Source organism: Chiloscyllium punctatum, chromosome 12 (assembly GCF_047496795.1).
Source record: "Chiloscyllium punctatum isolate Juve2018m chromosome 12, sChiPun1.3, whole genome shotgun sequence".
Taxonomy (NCBI): Eukaryota; Metazoa; Chordata; class Chondrichthyes; order Orectolobiformes; family Hemiscylliidae; genus Chiloscyllium; species Chiloscyllium punctatum.
The window spans coordinates 96,592-123,609 of NC_092750.1; the positions used below are offsets into that span (position 1 = coordinate 96,592).

Here is a 27,018-nt window from a genome sequence, read left to right on the forward strand (position 1 = left end):
ATACATGCACCACCCTCTGTGAAAAAGTGACCCCTCAGGTCCTTTTTAAATCTTCCCCTCTCACCGTAAATCTATGCCATCTAGTTCTGGACTTGCCCACCCCAGGGAAAAGACTTTGTCTATTTATGCTTTCCATGCCCCTCATGATTTTATTAACCTCTGAGGTCACCCCTCAGCCTCCAGCACTCCAGGGAAAACGGTCCCAGCTTATTCAACCTCTCCCTATAGTTCAAATCCTCTAATCCTGGCAACGTCCTTGTAAATCCTTTCTGAACCCGTTCAAGGAAAGCATACCAAACGACGCCTTCACTATCCTATCTGCCTGCGAGTCTACTTTCAAGGAGCTATGAACCTGCACTCAAAAGTGTCTTTGTCTTTGTTCAGCAAAACTCCCCAGGACTTTACCATTAAGTGAATAAGTCCTGCCCTGATTTGCTTTCCCAAAATGCAACACCTCGCATTTATCTGAATTAAACTCCATCTGCCACTCCTTGGCCCATTGGCCCATCTGATCAAGATCCTGTTGTAATCTGAGGTAACCTTCTTCGCTGTCCACTACACCTCCATTTTTGGTGTCATCAGCAAACTTACTAACTATACCTCTTATCCTCACATCTAAATCATATATATAAATGATGAAAAGTAGAGGACCCAGCACCAGTCCTTGTGGCAGTCCACTGATTACAGGTCTCCAGTCTGAAAAGTAGCCCTCCACTTCCACCCTGTGTCTTCTTGCTTCAAGCCAGTTCTGTAACCAAATGGCTAGTTCTCCCTGTATTCCAGTCACCTTGTTGAACGTGGTTTTTAACTATTTACTTGTAACTACAGTCTCAGTATTTGGAATAGCTAAATAGTCATTCTCATTTGTAACCCGCTTTGTGATTGCTGTTAACGTGGGTCAGCTAATTTAGGACTTTGTGTGCGTTTTAGAAGATTTAACTTTATGACGACTCAGGGAAAAGCAGGACTTTGATTTTCAGCACAGTCTGCCAGTGAGGCACACACTGGAACACTGACACTGAGGTAACACGGAAAGACAACCAACCAGCAGGAAGGTCCAAGCATCCTCGTCTCACCGAGTGACAAAGATTTGTCATCACGCCATGTTCTTACAGCACAGAATACAGGCCCTTCAACTTATCATATCTGTGCTTACCATTAAGTATCCATCTATTCTAATCTCAATTCCAGCACTTGACTTTATACGACAGTGTATCAAACACTCATTCCGAGATACCTTCACAGTTTCTGCCTCAACTAAATTTTACACAATCAGTTCCAGATAGTCACCACTCTCAGGGGTAATCATTTCTCCTCGAGTCCCTGCCACACCACCTGCTCCTTCTCTTAATGCATGACACACCTTGAAACATTGATCCATGTGTGACAGATAAATACCCATCGAGATACCTTTTAAATGTTGCAATTGTAGTAAACTCGGCGAGTTTATCATGCATCTTGGAGTAAAGCCGAAGAACAGCTGTGAGCTGCAATATAAAGTGGATGAATAAACCAGCAAAATATGATGGACTTCTTGAATGGAAAGTGCAAATTAAATAAAATTTGAAGTTTGATCGCATCTAGGATAAAGGAATTGCAGCCCATCAGCTGCAGTAAACATCTACTGTCTCTAACATATGGTCAGGATAGGCAAATATTACATAATACGCGATCCTACTGAATATTGTGTTGTTGGGTCAGTGAACATTGCAGCCTGCCGTCTCCTGTGATGGATAAATATCAACGACTACAGGCTGCATTGAACGGAAAAATTCCTTGCCAGTTGTGTGGAAGACAGAGCTTGAAATAGACGTCCTGTGGATTATGCTGTATCCATATATAGTGACAAAATGCAGATCTGCTTAAGGAAGTTGAGATGTTGCTGGAAAATAAGTCATTTGTGGAGGGGAATTTCTGTATGACATATTTAATAACAAAACAGTCAAAACTGTCGATGAAGCAGAGTGTTCAGGCAGTTTTATATTCCTGAAGCAAAGATTATGTTTATATAGTACTTTTATGTTTTAGATATCTGAAAGGAATTTTTGTTTAATGAAGAATTATGAAATCGTCAACCTTCTAATCACCATCCAATTATATCGCCGTTCTTTTAATCTATGATCACATCAATGTTTGTTTGGCCAATAGTAAGCATTTAAACCATACTGAGATTGTTATTTTCGCAGAAAGGTTTGCTATATCAGTTAAGATGAAATAGGTTCTTGTGCTGTGTTGTCTATTTTGGTTAGGGAATATGAATGGAGCCCAATGATCAGGCACTTTCCTCCTTCCTGTGTTGTTGCAGTGTCTGCAGCTCGCTGACTCTAAGTATTCCCCTTCCCCGACGCCCGCCCCCCCAAAACCCCCGGCCCAGTAACTAAATCTAAAATGCCCAAAGAGGCATGCTTCACTTCAATATGTTAAAAGAAATGTGAACAATGGTATGGTCTACCTCTCACCCCCCAATCTGTTATAAAGGAGTGACTAAATGAAATGAAATTCTTTCACTCACTCTATAATCAACAAGTAACAATTTATTTATCTAACTCCAACAGTGAACAACTTAACAGAACCACTAACACACTGAACAATTCCCCTCTGACTACGCACTATTTCCTAATTGAACAAAATCCTATTGGTATGCTGTTTCAATAAATAAAGTCCCAATAATATAACAAAACAATAGCATTTAGTTTCTCAAAATTACAGGTAGGATATGTTTTTCAGATTGCTCCTTGCCCCCTCTCTGATCATCTTTTTGGAACATCTTTCTTCAATTTCTTGAGTCAGGAACGCCGCTCTGCAACAAATTCTTGTGTCAGTTTTTCTGTGAGAGGTGTTCTCTCTGTGAATTCTGCTGTCTGGAATGTTAGCTAATGAGATAGTTGTTGTGGTTCTGTTCGCCGAGCTGGGAATTTGTCTTGCAAACGTTTCGTCCCCTGTCTAGGTGACATCGTCAGTGCTTGGGAGCCTCCTGTGAAGCGCTTCTGTGCTGTTTCCTCCGGCATTTATAGTGGCCTGTCTCTGCCGCTTCCGGTTGTCAGTTCAAGCAGTCCACTGTAGTGGCCGGTGTATTGGGTCCAGGTCGATGTGTTTGTTGATAGAGTCTGTGGATGAGTGCCATGCCTCTAGGAATTCCCTGGCTGTTCTCTGTTTGGCTTGCCCTATAATGGTAGTGTTGTCCCAGTCAAATTCATGTTGCTTGTCATCTGTGTGTGTGGCTACTAAGGATAGCTGGTCGTGTCGTTTCGTGGCTAGTTGGTGCTCATGGATATGGATCGTTAGCTGTCTTCCTGTTTGTCCTATGTAGTGTTTTGTGCAGTCCTTGCATGGGATTTTGTACGCTACATCAGTTTTGCTCATGTTGGGTATCGGGTCCTTCGTTCTGGTGAGTTGTTGTCTGAGCGTGGCTGTTGGTTTGTGTGCTGTTATGAGTCCTAGTGGTCGCAGTAGTCTGGCTGTCAGTTCAGAAATGCTCCTGATGTATGGTAGTGTGGCTAGTCCTTTGGGTTGCGGCATGTCCTCGTTCCGTTGTCTCTCCCTTAGGCATCTGTTGATGAAATTGCGAGGGTATCCGTTTTTGGCGAATACTTTGTATAGGTGATCCTCTTCCTCTTTTTGTAGTTCTGGTGTGCTGCAGTGTGTTGTGGCCCTTTTGAATAGTGTCCTGATGCAACTTTGTTTGTGTGTGTTGGGGTGGTTGCTTTCATAGTTTAGGACTTGGTCTGTGTGTGTGGCTTTCCTGTAAACCTTTGTGGTGAATTCTCCGTTCGGTGTTCTCTGTACCATCACGTCTCGGAATGGGAGTTGGTTGTCCTGTTCTTATCATAATTATACTACCAACAGACAAAGGCAGAATGACGGTCATCCTGGACAAAGCAGAGTACATGCAAAAAGCACAACAACTACTTGCAGATACCAACACCTACCAAAAGAGGAAGTTTGACCCCACCCCACAGCTCACCAATAGGATAAACAACACACTGAGGAATCTACAAAAAAAACGGACAGATAACCAGGTCTGACCTACAAAGAATGAAACCTGAAAGCAACAACACCCACAGATTCTATGGACTACCCAAAGTGCACAAACCAGACATCCCACTCAGACCCATAGTATCACTACCAGGGACACCATCACACAAACTGGCAAAAGAACTACAGCAGAAACTGAAACACCTGATCCAGACAATCTATACAATCGACACAGGAATTCTTGGACATCATCAGAAATATACACATAGACAAGGAAGAAACTATGGTCTCATTCGATGTAACGTCATTATCCATCAACAAAACACTAGCCAAAGAAACAGTAGCCAACTTGCTGGACAGACATAACAGACAACAGGACGTTGAACCTATCAACAAAGACAGCATACTTAAACTACTGGACTTGTGCCTCACAACACACTTTGCACTCAATAACCAAATATACGAACAAATCAACGGAACACCCATGGGCTCACCGATCTCTGGACTCATAGCAGAAGCAGTAATGCCAAGGTTAGAACAAACAGTCTTACCACAACTTCAACCCAAACTCTGGGTCAGATACGTGGATGACACCTTTGTAATAATTAAAAACACAGAAATAGAGAACACACACCAGATCATCAACGCCACACTCACAGGAATCCGATTCAATAGAGGGGAAGAAAAGGACAACCAACTCCCATTCCTAGACGTGATGGTACAGACAACACCGAACGGAGAATTCACCACAAAGGTTTACAGGAAAGCCACACACACAGACCAAGTCCTAAACTATGAAAGCAACCACCCCAACACACACAAACGAAGTTGCATCAGGACACTATTCAAAAGGGCCACAACACACTGCAGCACACCAGAACTACAAAAAGAGGAAGAGGATCACCTATACAAAGTATTCGCCAAAAACGGATACCCTCGCAATTTCATCAACAGATGCCTAAGGGAGAGACAACGGAACGAGGACATACCGCAACCCAAAGGACTAGCCACACTACCATACATCAGGAGCATTTCTGAACTGACAGCCAGACTACAGCGACCACTAGGGCTCATAACAGCACATAAACCAACAGCCACGCTCAGACAACAACTCACCAGAACGAAGGACCCGATACCCAACATGAGCAAAACTAATGTGTGCAAAATCCCATGCAAGGACTGCAGAAAACATTACATCGGACAAACAGGAAGACAGTTAACGATCCGTATACACGAACATCAACTAGCCACGATACAACACGACCAGCTATCCTTAGTAGCCACACACACAGATGACAAGCAACATGAATTTGACTGGGACAACACTACCATTATAGGGCAAGCCAAACAGAGAACAGCCAGGGAATTCCTAGAGGCATGGCACTCATCCACAGACTCTATCAACAAACACATCGACCTGGACCCCATATACCGGCCACTACAGTGGACAGCTCGAACTGACAACCGGAAGCGGCAGAGACGGGCCACTATAAATGCCGGAGGAAACAGCACAGATGCGCTTCACAGGAGGCTCCCAAGCATTGACGATGTCACCTAGACAGGAGACGAAACGTTTGCAAGACAAATTCCCAGCTCGGCGAACAGAACCACAACAACGAGCACCCGAGCTGCAAATCTTCTACCAAACTTTAATGAGAGAGTGCTTTTTGAGTTACAGAGAAGTACAGCACGGAAACAGACCCTTCCATCTAATTCATCCACGCTGACCAGATATCCCAACCCAATCTCGTCCCCCTTGCCAGCCCCGGCCCATATCTCTCCAAACCCTTCCTATTCAGATACCCATCCAGATGCCTTTAAATGTTACAATTGTACTAGCCTCTACCACTTTCTCTGGTAGCTCATTCCATACATGTACCACCCTCTGTGAAAATGTTGTCCCTTAGGTCTCTTTTATACCTTTTTTCCTCTCACCCTCAACCTCTGCTCTATTGTTCTGGACTCCCACGCCTCAGAGAAAAGACTTTGTCTATTTATCCTATCTATGCCCCTCATGATTTTATAAACCTCTATAAGGTTATCCCTCAGCCTCCAATGCTCCAGGGAAAACAGCCCCAACCTATTCAACCTCTCCCTATAGCTCAAATCCTCCAACCGTGGCAATGTCCTTGTAAGTCTTTTCTGAACCCTTTTCAAGTTTCACACAATTTTTCTGATTGGAAGGAGACCAGAATTGCACGCAATATTCCAAAAGTGGCCTAACCAATGTCCTGTACAGCCACAACATGACCTCCTAACTCCTGTACATAATACTCTGACCAATGAAGGAAAGCATACCGAACGCCACCTTCACTATCCTATCTACCTGCAACTCCACTTTCAAGGAGCTATGAACCTGCACTCCAAGGTCTCTTTGTTCAGCAACACTCCCTAGGACCTTGGCACTAAGTGTATAAGTCCTGCTAGGATTTGCTTTCCCAAAATGCAGCACCTCTCATTTATCTGAATTAAACTCCATCTGCCACTGCTCAGCCCATTGGCCCAACTGATCAAGATCCCGTTGTACTCTGGGGTAACCTTCTTTGCTGTCCACCTAATCTACAATTTTGGTGTCATCTGCAAACTTACTAACTATACTTCTTATGCTCACATCCAAGTCATTTATATAAATGATGAAAAGTAGAGGACCCATCACCGATCCTTGTGGCACTCCACTGGTCACAGGCCTCGAGTCTGAAAAACAACCCTCCACCACCACTCTGTCTTCTACCTTTTGAGCCAGTCCTTAATGCAAATGGATAGTTCTTGCTGTATTCCATGAGATCAAACCTTGCTAACCCGTATCCCATGAGGAACCTTGTCGAACACCTTACCTCAGTCCATATAGATCACGTCTACCGCTCTGCCCTCCTCAATCCTCTTGTTACTTCTTCAAAAAACTCAATCAAGTTTGTGTGGTATGATTTCCCCCACACACAACCATGTTGACTGTCCCTAATCAGTCCTTGCCTTTCCAAATACATGTAATCCTGTCCGTCGGGATTCCCTCCATCAATTTGCCCAGGCTCACCGTTCTGTAGTTCCCTGGCTAGTCCTTACCACCTTTCTTAAATAGTGGCACCACATTAGCCAATCTCCAGTCTTCTGGCACCTCACCTCAAGCAGACGTGGGTGGAGTGTGCAAACTCCACACAAGGGTGGAATTGAACCTGAGTACCTTGCGCTGTGTTGCAGCAGTGCTAACCACTGAGTCACTGTGCCACTTATTATCTTGCACTCTTTATGAAGCTCAACTACTTCAGTTCTGTTTTGAGAATTTGAGTTCAGGAACAAAGTCTTGATGCATCCGTAGAGAGCTTTTGAGTACTGTGTACCTTGCCTAAGAAAGGACGTACTTACCAAAGAGGGAGTGCAATGAAAGTTCACCAAACTGATCTCTGGGATGGTAGCATTGTTGAATGAGCCATGATGGTGGATACTGACCTGAAATTCTCTGGGCTTAAGAGAATGAAGTGATCTCCTCAAAGCTTAAAATTCTTATTGGCTTGATCATGTAATTTCCTTCAATTCCTCATTCTCACTAGCCACTTGAATCTCTTAACTCTGGCAGACTTTTCCTCCATGAAAGCAAACAAAGGAATCATTTAGATTCTTTGCCACTTCTTTATTCCCCATTATGAATTCCCCATTATGAATTCTCCTGACTGATTTTAATTGGCCATATTCGTCTTAGCTGCACATTTCCTGTTTGCATACCTGAAGAAGCTTTTACTGTCCATCTTTTAAATGTTTGCAAGATTGTATGCAAATTCTTTTCTTCCTTTCATTATCAGTTTTTTTTTGGTCTTCCTTTACTGTATTCTTAAAAATATCCCAAACATTACTATTACTATTTTTGGACACTTTGAATTTTGTACCTCCGAAAGAATGCATAGTTGCAGCAAGCTATATAATAGTTCATTAAAGACTGTCCATTGCTTATGTACTGTCATTCCTTTTAACATACTTTCCCAATCCAGCTCAGAAGCACTTATCAGATTGTGAACATTTTGAATGTCTTTTGCCACTTGACATGCTTCTGTGAGTTTTTTTCTCGAAATATGGACATGTAATCCAATATTGAAGATTCATCTAGAGTTCAAGAACATCTCCATAATCTGTTTTAATGATCTCTAATCCATGACCGTAAGCCAGTTTAAATGGACTAAATAAATCCATGGATTTATTTGGGAATTCCTGATAGAAAAGATTTAGCAATCTAATCTTTTTTCCCCCAATCCATGGGTATTGTGACAGTGTGCCTTAATCATAGTTTTAAGAGTCTGATGGTAACTTTCCAAAGCTTCCTGTAATTGTGGGCAATAGGTATTTGACTTCAATTATGATATATTGGCAACTCATAGAATCCTTACAGATGGAAAGTGTCGTCAACAGTGCATCAAGCAGCATCTGCTCAGTGACACTCAGTTTGGGTTCCACCAGAGCCACTCAGTTCCTGACCTCACAGCATTGATTTAAAATATAGACAAAAGAGCTGAATTCCAGAGGTGGGGTAAGGGTGACAGCCCTTAATATTTTCGCTGATTTCAACAGAGTGTGACGTCAAGGAGCCCTAGTAAGACTGATATCACTGGGACTCAGGAGGAAAACACTCAGTTGGTCTAATTAGGTATCCTGATCATTGATCATGCCCAGGTTGTTCACTGGGGAATTCAGCAAAGATAATACCATTGAATGTCCAGGGGGTCTGGGGTGAGTGTGGTGGTTAAAATTTCACTTAGTGGAATTTGTCTCTCCTTTCCACTTGTGACTTGTATATTCATAAAATCATTAAGTGTGGAAAAGGCGTTTCAGCCTATCGAAGCTATACCATCACTTATTACCGTAATCCTGAATGCAGTTTGGCCTTTGCTGCATTTATGTATTGAAACTGAAATCTAATAATCCAGCTGTTAACTGGTTGCATGCAGCATTCACTCTATGTATTAAACTTTAATTGCAGGCGACCCACTGGAGTGCAGTGCCTGGGTTGGACAGTGTGCACTTTACCTGTTAATTATGATGTTGGAGAAGACTGTGGTGATTGTGGTGCTGCTCTTACCTCAGTGGAAGAAGGTTTGTATTTATTGTCACTTCCTCTCCAACCCCAACTCAGACTGAACTCATCTGTGTTTCTGAACTTAGTCACTTTTGATTCCTTCAGAATGTGGACATTCGTGACTAGGCTGTTCATTACCCATCCTTAGTTGTCCTTACAAAAGTGGTAGTGTGCTTCCTTCTGAAACCGTTACAGTCCATTTAGTGAAGGTACACCCATAGTACTGTTGGGGAGGGACTGCAGAGTTTAGATCTAATCCATTGGTTTGTGGGATTGCTAGTTGTATCTATTGCATGCTATGTGCACTGCTTAGCATGCAGGTAGTCCTGTCTTTTAGCTCCATTAGATTGCTGACTCAGTTTTAGATATGCTTGATACTGCTCCTGGTAGGACATCCTCCCCGCCTCATTGATCCACTGAATTAGTGGTAATGGTAGTCTGGCATATTCAGGGCGGCTCAGTGGTTAGCACTGCTGCCTCGCAGCGCCAGGGACCTGGGTTTGATTCCTGCCTCGGACGACTGTGTGGAGTTTGCACATTTTCCCCATGTTTGCGTGGATTTTCTCTGGGTGGAGAGAGGGAGGGAGGGAGGGTGGGTGGGTATGTTCTCTTAATTCATCCAGCGAATGTGGGCATTGGTTAGGCCAACATTAATTGCCCATTCCTACAATATAGCGCAAAAACAGGCTTTCGGCCCTTTCAGGTTAAAACGATCTTCACATACAGTATCCGTATCCCTCTATTCCCTTCCTGTTCATCCATTTGTCCAGGTGCTTCTTGAAATCAGCTATTGTGTCTGCTTCCACCTCAACATTGAGTAAAGAAACTACTTCTGGCATCCTGTCCTAAATCTATCATCCTTCAATTTAGAGCTATGTCCCCTTGTGCTCGCTATCACAATCCAAGGAATTGTCTTATCTAATTACCTTATCTAACCCTCTTAATATCTTCCATGTCTCGATTAAATCACTTCTCAACTTTCTTCTCTAACGGAAACAGCCTCCAGTCCCTCAGCCTTTCCTCATAAGACCTTCCCTCTATATCAGGCAACATCCTAGTAAATCTCCTCTGAACCCTTTCCAAAGCTTTCACATCCTTCCTGTAATGCAGTGACCAGAACTGTACACAATACTCCAAATGCGGCTGCACCAAAATTTTGTACAGCTGCAGCATGGCCTCTTGGCTCCAAATCTCAACCCCTCTACCAGTAAAAGGTAACACACCATATGCTGCCTTAACAACTGTATCAACCAGGGTGGCAACTTTCAAGGATCTATGTGCATGGACACCGAGACCTCTGCTCATTTACACTACCAAGAATCTTACCCTTAGCCCACTACTCTTTATTCCTGTTGCTCCTTCCAAAATGAATCACCTCACACTTTACTACATTAAACTCTATTTGCCACCTCTCAACCCAGCTCTGCAGCTTATCTACAACCCTGTGTAACCTGCAATACCCTTTGGCACTATCCACAACTCCACTGACCCTAGTGTCATCCATGAATTTACTAACCCATCCTTAGTTGAACAAGCTAGGTTTGTATCCACCGGAGTTTAAAAGAGTAAAAGTTGATATAAGTAGGAGGTGTATCAAGATTTCCAAAAAGCATTCGACAAGGTGCTGCACAAAAGACTGCTTTGTAAGATAAGGATGCATGGCATTATGGGCAATGTATTAGCAGGGGTAGATTGGTTAATAGGAAGCCAAGAATGGGGATAAATGAGTGCTTTTTTGGTCGGTGATCAGTGACTAGTGGTGTGCCTCAGGGATCAATGTTGGGACCACAGTTATTCACAATTTACATAAATGGCTTGGAATTGGGGACCAACCAAAGTTTGCAGATGACACTAAGTTGAACAGTGGAGTGAAGTGTGCAGAGGACTGTGAAACATTGCAAAGGGACATGATCGTTTAAGTGAGTGGGCAAAGGTCTGGCAGATGGAGTACAATGTGAATAAATATGAAGTCATCCATTTTAGTGGGAATAACAGTAGAAAGGACTATTAATTGAATGAATGGTAAAAAAAATTTGCAGCATGCTGCTGTGCAGAGGGACTTGGGTGTTCTTGTGCATGAATCATAGAAGGTTGGTCTGCAGGTACAACAGGTAATTAAGGAGGAATATGGAATTTTGTCCTTCATTGCTAAAGGATTGAGTTTAAAAACAGGGAGGTTATGTTGCAGCTGGATGCAATTTTGGTCTCCTTACTTGAGAGAGGATGTACTGGCACTGGAGCAGGTGCAGAGGAGGTTCACTAGGTTGATTCTGGAGTTGAGGGGGTTGGCTTATGAGGGAGCCTGAGTAGACTGGGATTATATTCATTGGAATTTAGAAGAATGAGCAGGGATCTGATAGAAACATATAAAATTATGAATGGAATAGATAAGATATGAGTAGAGAGGATGTTTCCACTCGCGGGTGAAACTAGGACAAGAGGGCATAGCCTCAAAATTAGGGAGGAGCAGATTTATGACCAAATTGAGAAGGAACTTCTTCACCCAGAGGGTTGTAAATCTGTGGAATTCCATGCCCAGTGAAATAGTTAAGACTTCCACATTGAATGTTTTTAAAGTGAAGATAGATAATTTTTTGAACAGTAAATGAATTGACGACTGTGGTGAGATGGCAGGTAAGTGGAGTCGAGACCACGAAAAGATCTAGTTCCACTTGCCAGTATTTGGCTCCTCTCCCTCAAACCTTTCCTATTCATATACCTATCCAGATGGTTTTTAAATGTTGTAATTCTACCCACATCCACAATTTCCTCTGACAGCTCAATCCATAAACTCATCACCCTCTGTGAAAATATTCCCACACAAGTGCTCTTTGAATCTTTCTTGCCCAACTTAAACCTATTCCCTTTAGTTTTCAACTCCCCAACTACAGGGAAGAAACCTTGGCTATTCACTCTGTCCATGCCCCTCATGATTTTACAAACCTCTAGAAGAGGAGGATTTAGTATTGCAAAATGAGGAAATGGCCAAGGTGTTGACGGGTATTTTGTGTCGGTCTTCACAGTGGAAGACACAAATGGCATGCCAGTAATTGATGACAAGGAGGCCATAACAGAAACTAATCATTATCACTAAAGTAGTAGTGTTGGCAAGCTAATGCTGTTAAAGGTGGACAAATCTCTTGGCCATGTTGGCATGCATTCCAGGGTATTAAGAGGTGGCAGCAGAAATAGGATGCTCTTGTGGTAATTTACCAAAATTTTCTGAATTCTGGGGTGGTTCTGGCAGATTGGAAAATGGCAAATGTCAGGCCAACTTTTTAAAAAAAAAAAGGAGGTAGGTAATTATAGGCCCATTTGCTTCACTTCTGTAATGGCGAAATGGCTTGAATCTGTAATCTGTTATCGCATTGCGTAGATACAGCATGGATTCATGAAAAGCAGAAGTGGGGATAAGTGACGACAGGGAGAGGGTACAATCTGGTTGGTCAATGGGACAAATGAATCTGTAGTTGGCTGGGAGGTGTGCAAAGGAGGTGGAGGGGCTGGGAAAGGAAGATAGGTTCTTTGAAATTGGAGAACTCAACATTGAGTCCTCTGGGCTGTAGGATGCCCAAGCGAAAGATGAGGTGTTGTTCCTCCAATTTGTGATTTGGTTTGTTGTGGCAGTGGAGAAGCCAAGGATGATCATGTCTGAAAGGGAGTGGGAAGGAGAATTAAAACGGGCAGTGACTGAGATGTCTGGTCGGCCCCTGCGGGCCTGGCTGAGATGCTTGGTGAACCGTTTCCTAAGTTTACGTTTGATCTCCCCAATGTAGAGAAGACCACATCAGGAGCACCTAGTTTGGAAGAGAGGCAGGTGAACCTCTGTCTCACCTGGAAGAACTGTTTGGGGCCCTGGATAGAGGTGAGGGGGTGGTGTGCCAGCATGTTTTGCATCTTTTTCAGTTGCAGGGGAAGGTACCCGGGGGTAAAAAGGCTGTTGAAGGGAATGGTCCTTGTGGAAGGCAGAGAGGGGTAAGGAGAGGAAGATGTTCTTGGTGGTGGGGTCTAGTTGGAGTTGGCGTAACTGTTTAAGGATGATGCATTGGATGTGGAGATTAATGGGGTAGTAGGTGAGGACAAGGGGGACTCTGTCTTTATAGTGTTTGCAGGGGGGTTTAGAGCAGTGGAACAGGAGTGAAGGTGGTGCGGTTGGAGGGCTGTCTGGATGACAGGGCTGGGGAGTGAATCACGTTGTTTGAAATAGATAGACATCTGGGATGCTTGGGAGTGGAATATCTCCTCGTCTGAGCGGATTCAACGGAGGTAGAGAAATTTAGAGAAGAGGATGGAATTCTTGCAGGATACTGGGTGGGCGGAGGTCTAATCCAGGTAGTTGTGGGAGTCGGTGTGTCTGGAGACTCGCTGGAGATGGAAATGGAGAGGTCAAGAAAGGGGAAAGAAGTGTCCGAGGTTGGAGTGGAAGTTGTAGGTGAAGTCGATGAACTGCTCCAGTTCAGCTTGGGTGCAGGATGCTGCACTGATGTAATCATCAATGTAATGGTGGAAGAGTTGGGTCACAGTGCCTGTGCAGGTGCTGAAGAGGGACTGCTCGACATAGCCAACAAAGAAGCAGGTGTTGCTGGAGCCCACCCCCTGGATTTGGAGGAAATGGGAGGAGTTAAAGGAAAAGTTATTAAGGGTGAGGACCAGTTCGACAAGGCGGAGGAAGGTATTGATGGAGGAGAACTGGATAGGTCTGTTGGAGAGGAAGAAGCTGAGGGCCTGGAGGCCACCCTTGTGGGGTATAGATGTGTATAAGGACTGCACGTCCATTGTGAAGATAAAGCGCTGGGGACCTGGAAGCTACTGAAGAGATGGAGGGTGTGGTTGGTGTCACAGATGTAGATGGGAAGTGCCTGAACCAAGGGGGAAGAGGATGGAGTCGAGATAGGACGATAAGCCAAGATGATTGATCAGCTTGGGGTAGTTGGGCTTGTGGATCTTGGGGAACAGATAGAACCGAGCAGTGCATGGCTCGGGGACTATAAGATTGGAGGCAGCGCAGGGGGAATCACCAGAGGCGATGAGGGCACGGACATTGCAAGTGATTTTGGCATGATGGGTCGCAGTAGAGTCATGGGCAAGGGGAAGGTAGGAGTTGGTGATTGGCCTCTGTAACATAGAGGTCTGTTCCCCAGACTACCACTGCCCTGCCTTTGTCAGTGGGTTTGATGGTGAACCAGGCGTTGGTGCGGAGAGAGTGGAGTGCTGCACCTTTGGAGGGGATGATGTTGGAGCGGATGAGCTGAGCGGACAAATTGAGGCAGCCGATAGCTGTCATCAGTTAGCAACAAAAGTCTAGGGTGGGTATAAGGCCTGTGGTGGGTGTTGGGGGCGTGGAGCCAAATGGAGGAGGAAGGTTGGAGGTGGGAGAAGGGGTTCTTAGAGGGAGGCTTCGTCGAAGAAGGCGGCGCGGAGGAAGAGCTCCATGTCATGGAGGGTGTGGAAGTCATTGAGGTAGGGGCAGAGGAATACCAGAAGCATGCTACAGTTAATACTCATAACTATCTGCCTTTTGGAGAATCATCAGCCTGTTCCAGTGGGCAATGGAGAATATTTTACAAGGTCTACTCCAGGTTGCCATATATCTAGATGACTTGCTGATAACCAGGTGGACCAATAAAGAGCATTTATAAAACTTGGATGTAGTGCTTAAGTGTTTCTCCAAGGCAGGTGTAAGCCTTATGAGTTGAAAATGTGTTCTGGGTACCTCAAGTGACCTACCTGGGCTAGGGATTTGACAAGACTGGGGTACATGGAGTCAGAGAAAATGTGAGATTCTTAACAAGTACTTTGCATTGATATTCACCAAGGAGAAGGACATGACAATTATAGAGTCATAGAGAGGCACAGCACAGGGAAACAGACCCTTAGGTCCAAATCGTCCATGCCGACCAGATATTCCAACCCAATCTAGTTCCACCTGCCAGCACCTGGCCCATATCCCTCCAAACCCTTCCTATTCATATACCCGTCTAGATGCCTTTTTAAATGTTGCAATTGTACTAGCTCCACCACTTCCTCTGGAACCTCATTCCATACACATACCACCCTCTGTGTGAAAAGGTTGCCCCTTGGGTCTGTTTTATATCTTTCCCATCTCATCCTAAACCTATGCTCTCTGGTTCTAGACACCTGCATCCCAGGGAAAGACATTTGTCTATTTATTGTTGTGGTTCTGTTCGCCGAGCTGGGAATTTGTGTTGCAGACATTTCGTCCCCTGTCTAGGAGACATCCTCAGTGCTTGGTAGCCTCCTGTGAAGCGCTTCTGTGTTGTTTCCTTCGGCATTTATAGTGGTTTGTCTCTGCCGCTTCCAGTTGTCAGTTCCAGCTGTCCGTTGCAGTGGCCGGTATATTGGGTCCAGGTCAATGTGTTTGTTGATAGAATCTGTGGATGAGTGCCATGCCTCTAGGAATTCTCTGGCTGTTCTCTGTTTGGCTTGTCCTATAATAGTAGTGTTGTCCCAGTCGAACTCATGTTGGTTGTCATTTGCGTGTGTGGCTACTGAGGATAGCTGGTTGTGTCGTTTCGTAGCTAGTTGGTGTTCATGGATAGGGGAACCTATCAACAAAGACTGCATACTCAAACTACTGGACCTGTGCCTCACAACACACTTCACATTCAACAACCAAATTTTTGAACAAATCAACAGCACACCCATGGGCTCACCCATCTCTGGAGTGCAAAGATTAGAACAGGCAGTCTTACCGCAAATTCAACCCAAACTATGGGTCAGATATGTGGATGACGCCTTTGTAATCATTAAAAACACCAAAATAGAAAACACACACCAGAATCATCAACGCTACACTCACAGGAATCAGATTCACTAGAGAGGATGAAAAGGACAACCAACTCCCATTCCTAGATGTGATGGTACAGAGAACACCGAACGGAGAATTCACCACAAAGGTATACAGGAAAGCCACACACACAGACCAAGTCCTGAACTATGAAAGCAACCACCCCAACACACAAAAGAAGTTGCATCAAGACACTGTTCAAAAGGGCCACAACACACTGCAGTACACCAGAACTGCAGGAGGAAGAAGAACACCTTGGCAATGTATTCACCAAAAATGGATACCTCTACAATTTCATCAACAGATGCCTAAGGGAAAGACAATGGAATGAGGACATGCCACAGCCCAAAGGACTAGCCACATTACCATACATCAAGAACATTTCTGAACTGACAGCCAGACTACCACGACCACTAGGACTCATAACAGCACACAAACCAACAGCCGCTCTCCAACAACAACTCACCAGGACAAAGGACCCGATACCCAGCATGAGCAAAATCAACGTAGTGTACAAAATCCCATGCAAGGACTGCACCAAACACTAAATAGGACAAACCGGAAGACAGCTAGCCATCCATATCCATGAACACCAACTAGTTCTCATTGTGGGAGAGTATTTCGGTAATAGTGATCACAACTCCCTGACCTTTACTATACTCCTGGAGAGGGATAGAAGCAGATGGTATGGGAAAGTATTTGATTCGGGGAGGGGGACTAACAATGCTTTTAGGCAGAAACTGGGGTGCCTAAATTGGGAACAGATGTTCTCAGGAAAATGCATAACAGAAATGTGGAGTTTGTTTAGGAAGTACTTGCTGATATTGCTAAGCAGGTTTGTCCCACTGAGACAAGGAAGGGATGGTAGGTTGAAAGAACCTTGTGTGACAAGGGATGTGGAACATCTAGTCAAGAGGAAGAAGGAAGCTTACTTAAGGTTGAGGAGGCAAGGATCAGACAGGGCTTTAGAGGGTTACAAGGTCACCAGGAAAGAACTGAAGAATGGACTTAGAGCTGGAAGGAAGCATGAAAAAGTTTTAGCAGGTTAGAAAAAGGAAAACCTTAACCTTAACATTTATGTGAGGAACAAGATAATGGCCAGAGTGAGGGTAGGGCCAGTCAGGGATAGTGGAGGGAACTTGCGCTTAGAGTAGGGGAGGTAGGGGAGGTTCTTAATGAATACTTTGCTTCAGTATTCACTACTGAGAGGAACCTTTGATGTTTCTGAGAACAGTGTGAAGCAGGCTGATATACTTGAGCAGGTTGATGTTAAGAAGGAGGAAGTGCTGAAAATGTTGAAAATCTTAAGGATAGATAAATCCCCTGGGCCAGACAGGGTATACCCTAGGTTATGACAGGAAGTGAGGGGAAAGATTGCTGTGCCTTTGGTGATGATCTTTGTGTCTTCACTGTCCACTGAGTAGTGCCAGATGATTGGGATTTGGCAAATGTTATTCCCTTGTCTAGATTAGAGTGGTGTTGGAAAAGCACAGCAGTTCAGGCAGCATCCGAGGAGCAGTAAAATCGATGTTTCAGGTAAAAGCCCTTCATCAGGAATACAGCTTTTGCCCGAACTGCTGTGCTTTTCCAGCACCACTCTAATCTAGACTCTGGTTTCCATCATCTGCAGTCATTGTTTTTACCTAAATGTTATTCCCTTGTTCAAGAGAGAGAATAGAAATAATCCTAAGAATTATAAACCAGTCAGTCTCATGTCTGTGATGGGTAAAATACTGGACAGGATTCTGGGGGCAGGATTTATGATGACTTGAAAAACCATAACTTGATTAGAGATAGTCAGCATGGCTTTGTGAGGGACAGGTCATGCCTCTCAAACCTTATTGAAGTATTTGAGGATGTGACAAAATATATTGATGAAAGTAGAGCAGTGGATGGAGTGTACATGGATTTTAGCAAGGCGTTTGATAAGGTTCCCCATGGAAGGCTGATTCAGAAAGTAAGGAGATATGAGATACAGGGAAATCTGGCTGTATGGGTACAGAATTGGCTGGCCCGTAGAAGACAGATGGTGGTGGTAGATGGAAAGTATTTAGCCTGGAGCTTGGTGACCAGTGGTGCCCTGTAGGGATCGGTTCTGGGACCTCTGTCTGTGATTTTTATAAATGACTTAGATGAGGAAGTGGAAGGGTGAGTTAGTAAGTTTGCCGAAGACACGAAGATTGATGAAGTGGTATAGTGTGAAGGGCTGTTGTCGGTTGCAACAGGACATTGACAGGATGGGCTATTAAATGGCAGATGGAGTTCAGTCTGGAAAAGTGTGTAGTAATTCACTTTGGAGGGTCGAATTTGAATGCAGAATACAGGATTAAAGGCAGGATTCTTGGCAGTGTGGAGGAATAGAGGGATCTTGGAGTCCATGTGCATAGATTCCTCAAAGTTGCCACCTAAGTTGATAGGATTGTCAAGAAGCCATATGGTGTGTTGTCTTTCATTAGGAGGGGATTGTGTTTAAGAGCCACAAGGTTATGCTGCAACTCTATAGAGGGGCTCATTCCTAATGAAAGGCTTTTGCCCGAAATGTCAATTTTCCTGCTCCTCGGATGCTGCCTGACCTGCTGTGCTTTTCCAGCACCACTCTAATCTAGACTTGTATAAGACACTTGTTGACCTCCCCTTGAGTATTGTGTACAGTTATGGGTAGCAAGGATGGAAATGCATTGGAGTGAGTACAGAAGTGTTTTGTAATAATGGTTCTAGGTATGAGGATAGATTGAAGAAGTTGGGACTGTTCTCCTTGGAGAGAGAGAGGCTAGAGGAAACCTGATAAAATTGATCAAAATCATGGGCAGATTGGATAGAGTCTGTTGGGATAAATTGTTCCCTTTCGGAGCAGGAACAAGCAGGCACAGATTTGAAGTGATCTCCAAAAGAAACAAAGGTGAAGCGAGGAGAAACCTTTTCACTCCTCAAATAGTTCAGCAATGGAATGTATTGCCTGGAAATGTGGTGAATGCAGAATCAAATGCAGTATTCAAGAAGCACTTGGTGATTATTTGGATTAAAAATAATATGCAGTGGTAGAGGGGAAATGAAGCAGGAGATTGGCACTAGGTTATGATACTAATATTGTGGACCAGTGCAAGCACATTGGGCCAAATGGTCGTCTCCTGTGCTTTAACACTTGTTTTTCTGTGATGGGTATTCCAGTTTTTCAGTTGCATTCAATTATCTTTCTGATATGCAATGGAATTGCAAGTGTGGTGGTTGGTGATGTGGACCATGGGAAGAGATTATGGGATTAAACCTGCTTGGTAAAATAGCTTTTCATCATTTGTGTTTTTCTGATTTTCTTCACAGGTAGCTTTACTCAATCCAATCCAGAATCCACAGTTGGAGCTGGCGATTGTGATGCTCATAGTTCCTTTTTTTGTCAATGTAAGTAGCCCTTTCAGACTGACCTTTACTAAAGGTACCTGAACTGAGCCACTTGAATGAGTTTCTTGTTTTTGACATTAACTGATTAGGTGCAAGAATTTTAAGAGGGATGAGGTAATTCAGCTCAAGCTTGCTCCACTATTTGATATGATCATGGCTGATCTGATTATGGCCTCAACTCCACTTTCCCATCTGTCCATCCTAACCTGTGACTCTCCTTGCAGAATTAAAGCCTACCTAACTCAGCTGTGAATATATTCAGTGACTGTTCTCTGAGGAAAAGAATTCAACAGATCTTTTGAGAGAGAAAATTTCCTTTTCTCAGTGTTAAATGGGAGACTCTTAATTTTTTTAACCTAGTTCTGATATAGAAGACAACTGTAAATGATGATAACAAACTTGATTCATTGTTTGGTATGTTGTCTATATCTTTTGAAAGTTGAAAATTTTGATTTCTGGAAACTCCGGTCCTCATTAATTTATATTCAACAGCATGAATTCGTGAACCAAATTGAAGTGGTCATGTTTGAGCAACCGGAAAGTGAACTTTTTTGCAAAGTTGGTGTAGAGGCAGCCAAATGATCTATCATGTCTGTTGTAGCTTTCCAAGTGAGCATTATGACTTGGTACTCTTCATCTGCCTTTTGCTCATAAACCTATACGTTGTTTCTGTTTAAATAGTCATCCAGTACCACCTTGAATGCCTTACTTCAACCTGCCTTCTTTGTATTTGCATGCAGTGCATTCCAGGCCCAAATCACTCGCTGAGTGAAAAAGGTGTTTCTGCCATCACACATTGCGCAGTTTTGGAATCCACATTATAGGAAGGATGTGATTGCACTGAAGAGAGTGCAGAGGAAATTAACCAGGATGTTGCCTGGGCTGAAGAGTTTTAGTTATGAATTAGAATTAACATTAAAATTCCATCAGTGTGGAAAACAGGCCCTTCGGCCCAACGAGTCCACACCGCCCCTCCAAAGAATATCCCACCCAGACCCATTACCCTACATTTCCCCTGACTAATGCATCTAACCTATACATCCCTGAACACTGGACAATTTAGCATGTTCAATTCACCTAACCTGCACATCTTTGGAGGAAACTGGAACACCCAGAGGAAACCCATGCAGACATTGGAAGAATGTGCAAATTTCACACAGTCACCCGAGGCTGGAATCGAACGCTGTGAGGCAGCAGTGCTAACCACTGAGTCACCGTGCCGCCTCACAATTGCCCCAAGATTGATTGGATAGATTGGAATTATTTTCTTTAGAGCAAAGAAGACTGAGGAGGGACATTTTGAGATATGTAAAATTATGAAGAGCATAGCCAGGCTAGACTGGAAGAAACTTTTTCCCCTTCGTGCAGGGGAATGCACAAAGGGGAAAATGACCTCTCATTATTTCATGTAAGGAATAGGAGGATAGGCTTAGAGGAGCTGTGAGGTAACTATTTTCACCTAGAGGGTGTGGAAATCTGGAATTCATTTCCTTTAGGGGTAGCAGAGGGCAAAACCCTCAAAACATTTAAATATTTAGATGTACACCTGAAATGTTTGTTTTTTCACCAGTGCAGACTTGATGGGACAATGGACTTTTTTTTTGTACTCTAGACCTCTCCAACTCTGGTGCATTTGCTAAACTTACATATCAGTTTATATCTATGTTGTCTCATTCTTGTTCCTTTTGAGAGAACCATTCTATTCTATCCAGCCGCTCGTGGTTTTGAAAACCTTTATCTTAGCCTTCTTTCCAAGGAGGACAGTTACATCTTCAGTCTATCCTCATAGCTGAAGTATCTCCTCTTCCAACCATTCTTGTAAATCTCTTCTGCAGTATGTTCATACCCTACCTATAGTGTTGCATCTAGAACTGTGTATGGTACTCTAGCTGAGGTCCAACGAGTGTCTTGCACAAATTAAAAATTACCTCCTTGCTGTTTCGTACTGTGCCCCATGAATAAAGCCCAGGAACCTTATTAACTGTTCTCGCCACCTGTCCTGATTCCTTCTATAATCTGTGCAAATAAACACCCAGGTTCCTGTCCTGCTGCACTCCTTTAGAGCTTTATCCCTTATTTTATATTTTATATCCATGTTTTTCCTACCAAGATACATCACCTCACACTTGTCTGCATTGAACTTCAAACTTTACTTTGGCAAAGTATAGATATGCTTGAACCATGGCAATCTCAGTCTGTTTGTTTTATTTAACACTGTCTGAATATAAAGTAAAGCAACAAAGTAGATATTAAAAATTGAATATGAAACAAACCTTAGAAGCAATATAGACATTGATGCAAAGCATTTCGCAATTGAGTGAGAAGAGGGTGATGAGATGATAATTTGAGCCACGTAAACTAATACTCATGATATTAGCAAGCAAAATAAAGCAATAATGGACAGGGACAATAATAACTTTGCAACTGTAAATGTGATAGTCACACGTTTGACATAGAACAGTACAGCACGGTACTGGTCCTTCGGCACTCGATGTTCTGTCGGCCTTTTATCCTCTTTTAAGGTCAGACTAACCTACATACCCTTTATTGTACTATCTTCCATGTGCCTATCCAAGAGTCTCTTAAATGTCCCCAACGTATCTAACTCTACTACCACTGCTGACTGTGCTTCCATGCACCCACCACACTGTGTGTAAAGAACGTGCCTCTGACATCGCCCCTAAACCTTCCTCCAAACACCTGAAAATTATGCCCCCTCGTGATAGCTACTTCCGCCCTGGGGAAAAAAGTCTCTGGCTATCCACTCTATCTATGCCTCTCTTCATCATGTACACTTCTTTCAAGTCACCCCTCATCCTCCTTTGCTCCAATGAGAAAAGCCTTAGCTCCCTCAACCTTTCTTCATAAGACATGCCCTCCAGTCCAGGCAACATCCTGGCAAATCTCCTCTGCACTCTCTATAAAGCTTCCACATCTTTCCTATAATGAGGTGACCAGAGCTGAACACAATATTCCAAGTGTAGTCTAACCAAGGCTCGATGAGCTGCAGCATAAATTTGTGGCTCTTAAACTCAATCCCTCTGCTAACGGATTGGAGGCAGATGTTCGCGGGTAAAGGGACGGCTGGAAAATGAGAAGCCTTCAGAAATGAGATAACAAGAATCCAGAGAAAGTATATTCCTGTCAGGGTGAAAGGGAAAGCTGCTAGGTATAGGGAATGCTGGATGACTAAAAGAAATTGAGGGTTTGGTTAAGAAAAAGAAGGAAGCATATGTCAGGTATAGACAGGATAGATCGAGTGAATCCTTAGAGTATAAAGAAAGTAGGAGTATACTTCAGAGGGAAATCAGGGAGGGCAAACCGGGGACATGAGATACCTTTGGCAAATGGAATTAAGGAGAATCCAAAGGGTTTTTACAAGTATATTAAGGACAAAAGGGTAACTAGGGAGAGAATAGGGCCCCTCAAAGATCAGCAAGGCAGCCTTTGTGTGGATCCACAGAAAATGGGGGAGATACTAAATGAATATTTTGCATCAGTATTTACTGTGGAAAAGGATATGGAAGATACAGACTGTAGGGAAATAGATGGTGACATCTTGCAAAACGTCCAGATTACAGAAGAGGAAGTGCTGAATGTCTTGAAATGGGTAAAGGTGGATAAATCCCCAGGACCTGATCAGGTGTACCCGAGAGCTCTGTGGGAAGCTAGAGAAGTGATTGCTGGGCCTCTTGCTGAGATATTTGTATCATCGATAGTCACAGGTGAGGTGCCGGAAGACTGGAGGTTGGCAAATGTGGTGCCACTGTTTAATAAGGGCGGTAAAGACAAACCAGGGAACTATAGACCGGTGAGCCTGACGTCAGTGGTGGGCAAGTTGTTGGAGGGAATCCTGAAGGACAGGATGTACGTGTATTTGGAAAGGCAAGGACTGATTCGGGATAGTCAACATGGCTTTGTGTGTGGGAAGTAATGTCTCACAAAATTGATTGAGTTTATTTTTAAAAAGTAACAAAGAAGATTGAGGGCAAAGCAGTAGATGTGATCTAATGGATTCAGTAAGGCGTTCGACAAGGTTCCCCATGGGAGACTGATTAGCAAGGTTAGATCTCATGGAATACAGGGAGAACTAGCCATTTGGATACAGAACTGGCTCAAAGGTAGAAGACAGAGCGTGGTGGTGGAGCTTTGACAAAGGGTCAGTTAGACTTGAAACGTCAGCTCTTTTCTCTTCTTACAGATGCTGCCAGACCTGCTGAGATTCTCCAGCATTTTCTCTTTTGGTTTCAGATTCCAGCATTCGCAGTAATTTGCTTTTAGCTGGTGGTGGAGGGTTGTTTTTCAGACCGGAGGCCTGTGACGAGTGGAGTGCCACAAGGATCAGTGCTGGGCCCTCTACATTTTGTCATTTACATAAATGATTTGGATGCGAGCATGAGAGGTACAGTTAGTAAGTTTGCAGATGACACCAAAATTAGAGGTGTAGTGGACAGCAAAGAGGGTTACCTCCAATTACAACAGGATCTTGACCAGGTGGGCCAATGGGCTGAGCAGTGGCAGATGGAGTTTAATTCAGATAAATGTGCGATGCTGCATTTTGGGAAAGCAAATCTTAGCAGGACTTATACACTTAATGGTAAGGTCCTAGGGAGTGTTGCTGAACAAAGAGACCTTGGAGTGCAGGTTCATAGCTCCTTGAAAGTGGAGTCGCAGGTAGATAGGATAGTGAAGAAGGTGTTTAGTATGCTTTCCTTCATTGGTCAGAGTATTGACTACAGGAGTTAGGAGGTCATGTTGTGGCTGTACAGGACGTTGGTCAGGCCACTGTTCGAATATTGCGTACAATTCTGGTCTCCTTCCTATCTGAAGAATGTTGTGAAACTTGAAAGGGTTCAGAAAAGATTTACAACGATGTTGCCAAGGTTGGAGGATTTGAGCTACAGGGAGAGGCTGAACAGGCTGGGGCTATTTTCCCTGGAGCGTCAGAGGCTGAGGGGTGACCTTAGAGGCTTACAAAATTAGGAGCGGCATGGATAGTATAAATAGACAAAGTCTTTTCCTTTTGGTCGGGGAGTCCAGAACTAGAGGGCATAGGTTTAGGGTGAGAGGGGAAAGATATAAAAGAGACCCAAGGGGCAACCTTTTCACACAGAGGGTGGTACGGGTATGGAATGAGCTGCCAGAGGAAGTGGGTGGAGGCTGGTACATTTGCAACATTTAAGAGGCATTTGGATGGGTATATGAATAGGAAGGGTTTGGAGGGATATGGGCCGGGTGCTGGCAGGTGGGACTAGATTGGGTTGGGATGCCTGGTCCATAAGACCATAAGACATAGGAGTGGAAGTAAGGCCATTCGGCCCATCGAGTCCACTCCGCCATTCAATCATGGCTGATGCGCATTTCAGCTCCAATTACCAGCGTTCTCCCCGTAGCCCTTAATTCCTCTAGACAACAAGAATCTATCAATCTCGGCCTTGAAGACATTTAGCGTCCCGGCTTCCACTGCACTCTGTGGCAATGAATTCCACAGGCCCACCACTCTCTGGCTGAAGAAATGTCTCCGCATTTCTGTTCTGAAATGGCCCCCTCTAATTCTAAGGCTGTGTCCACGGGTCCTAGTCTCCTCGTCTAACGGAAACAATTTCCTAGCATCCACCTTTTCCAAGCCATGTACTATTTTGTACGTCTCTATTAAGTCTCCCCTTAATCTTCTAAACTCCAACGAATACAATCCCAGTATCCTCAGCTGTTCCTCATATGCTAGACCTGTCATTCCAGGGATCATCCGTGTGAATCTCCGCTGGACACGTTCCAGTGCCAGTATGTCCTTCCTGAGGTGTGGGGACCAAAACTGGACACAGTACTCCAAATGGGGCCTAACCAGAGCTTTATAAAGTCTTAGTAGTACATCTCTGCTTTTATATTCCAACCCTCTTGAGATAAGAGACAACATTGCATTCGCTTTCTTAATCACAGACTCAACCTGCATGTTTACCTTTAGAGAATCCTCGACTAGCACTCCCAGATCCCTTTGTGCTTTGGCTTTATTAATTTTCTCACCATTTAGAAAGTATGGTCGGCATGGACGGGTTGGACCGAAGGCTCTGTTTCCATGATTATGATTCTATGACATCTCTATGATTCTATAATGAAAACTAACACAACATAAACCTTTTTAACAACCCTGTCAAGACATCTCAAGGAAACCACTATTGAATTGGGAATGGAGACAATACAAGCTGACAGGTGGGACTAGATTGGTTGGGATATCTGGTCGGCATGGACGTGTTGGACCGAAGCGTCTGTTTCCATGTTGTACACCTCTATGACTCTTACTCTGTTAATGGAGAAAGTAATATCACTAAAAGCTAACAAACCCTCAAATAGAGCAGGTTAACTTTCCTGATTGCCAAATACAGCAGCATTTATCCAGCAGCAAGGAAAATTGGCCAGGTTTATCCTGTCCACCAAAAGCTGGAAAAATGCGACCCACTAATTACTGCCCTGTCAGTGTGCTTAACCTTTATTAGAGTCATAGAGACCTACAGCAAGGGGACAGGTCCTTTGGCCCAAAGTGGTCCATGCTGATCAAAATGTCCATCTACACCAACCCCATTTACCTGCACTCGGCCCTAATCCTTTCCTATCCATGTATTTGTAAAAGTGCCTTTTAAATGTTGTTAATGTACATGCCTCAACCACTTCTGGCGCTCATTCCATACGTGTACCCTCTGAGTAAAAGACTTATCCCTCAGGTTTCCTTTTATTCTTTCCCCTCTAACCTGAAGCTAATGTCCTCTATTCCTCGATTAGCCAACCTTGGGAAAAAGACTAAGTGCATTCTATCTATCTGTGCCTGTCATGATCTTGTACGCCTCTATAAGGTCCCCTTCAGTCTCTTATGCTCTGAAGAAAAAAAGTCCTAGCTTGCCCAATCTCTCCCTATAACTTACACCATTGAGTCTAGGCGACATCTTGTAAATTTCTTCTGCGCTCTTTCTAATTTAATACCATACTTCCTATAACAGCATGACTAAAACTGAACACAGCACTCCAAGTTACAGCCTCACCAATGTCCTATAAAACTGCAACGTAACTTCCCAACTTCTATACTCAGTGTCCTGTCTGATGAAAGCCAGTGTGCCAAAAGCCGCCTTCACTGCCCTGTCTACCTGTAACTCCACTTTCAGGGAACTCTAAACCTGAATTCCAAGATCCCTGTGTTCCACTTCACACTGCTTAGGCCCTACCATTCACCATAAAACTTGATTTGACTTTCCAAAATGCAAGATCTCACACCTATCTATATTAAACTCCCATTCCCATTTCTTGGCCCACTTCCCCAGCTGATCAAGGTCCTGCTGCAATTTCTGATAACCTTCCTCATTGTCCACAATACCACCTATTTTAGTGTCATAAGAAAACTTACTAATCATGCCTTGTGCATTCTCATCCAAATCATTGCTATAGATAACAAACAGTAATTGGCGCAGCACTGACCCCTGAGGCACTCCATTAGTCACAGTCCTCTAGTCCAACAAGCATTCTTCCACTATTACCTTCTGCTTCCTACCATCAAGCCAATTATAATCTAATTTGTCAGTTTGTGCTGGATTCCATGCGAATTAACCTTCCAGAAATGCCTACCATGTGGAACCTTGGCAAAGGCCTTAATGAAATCCATATAGACTGTGTCTGCTGCCCTGCCCTCGTCAACCTTCCTGGTCACTTCATCCAAGAATTCTAACAAATTTGTGAGGCATGATCTCCCACTCTCAAAGCCTTCAAAGTTTGGGAGAAGATTTGTAGCTCGGGTGCT

At 43.8% G+C, this 27,018-nt stretch overlaps 1 protein-coding gene across 4 annotated transcripts in view; it reads left to right on the forward strand.

Moving 5' to 3' along the window:
- Positions 1-27,018, forward strand: part of stimate (STIM activating enhance) — a 116,228-nt gene that overhangs the window by 67,674 nt on the left and 21,536 nt on the right. For 3 of the 4 annotated variants that reach the window (XM_072581699.1, XM_072581702.1, XM_072581700.1), the window contains 2 exons: positions 8,939-9,051; positions 19,161-19,238. In XM_072581699.1, coding sequence (XP_072437800.1) covers positions 8,939-9,051; positions 19,161-19,238 — 191 coding nt within the window. The remainder of the gene's footprint in view (positions 1-8,938; positions 9,052-19,160; positions 19,239-27,018) is intronic. The other variant, XM_072581701.1, reaches the window with a different exon arrangement.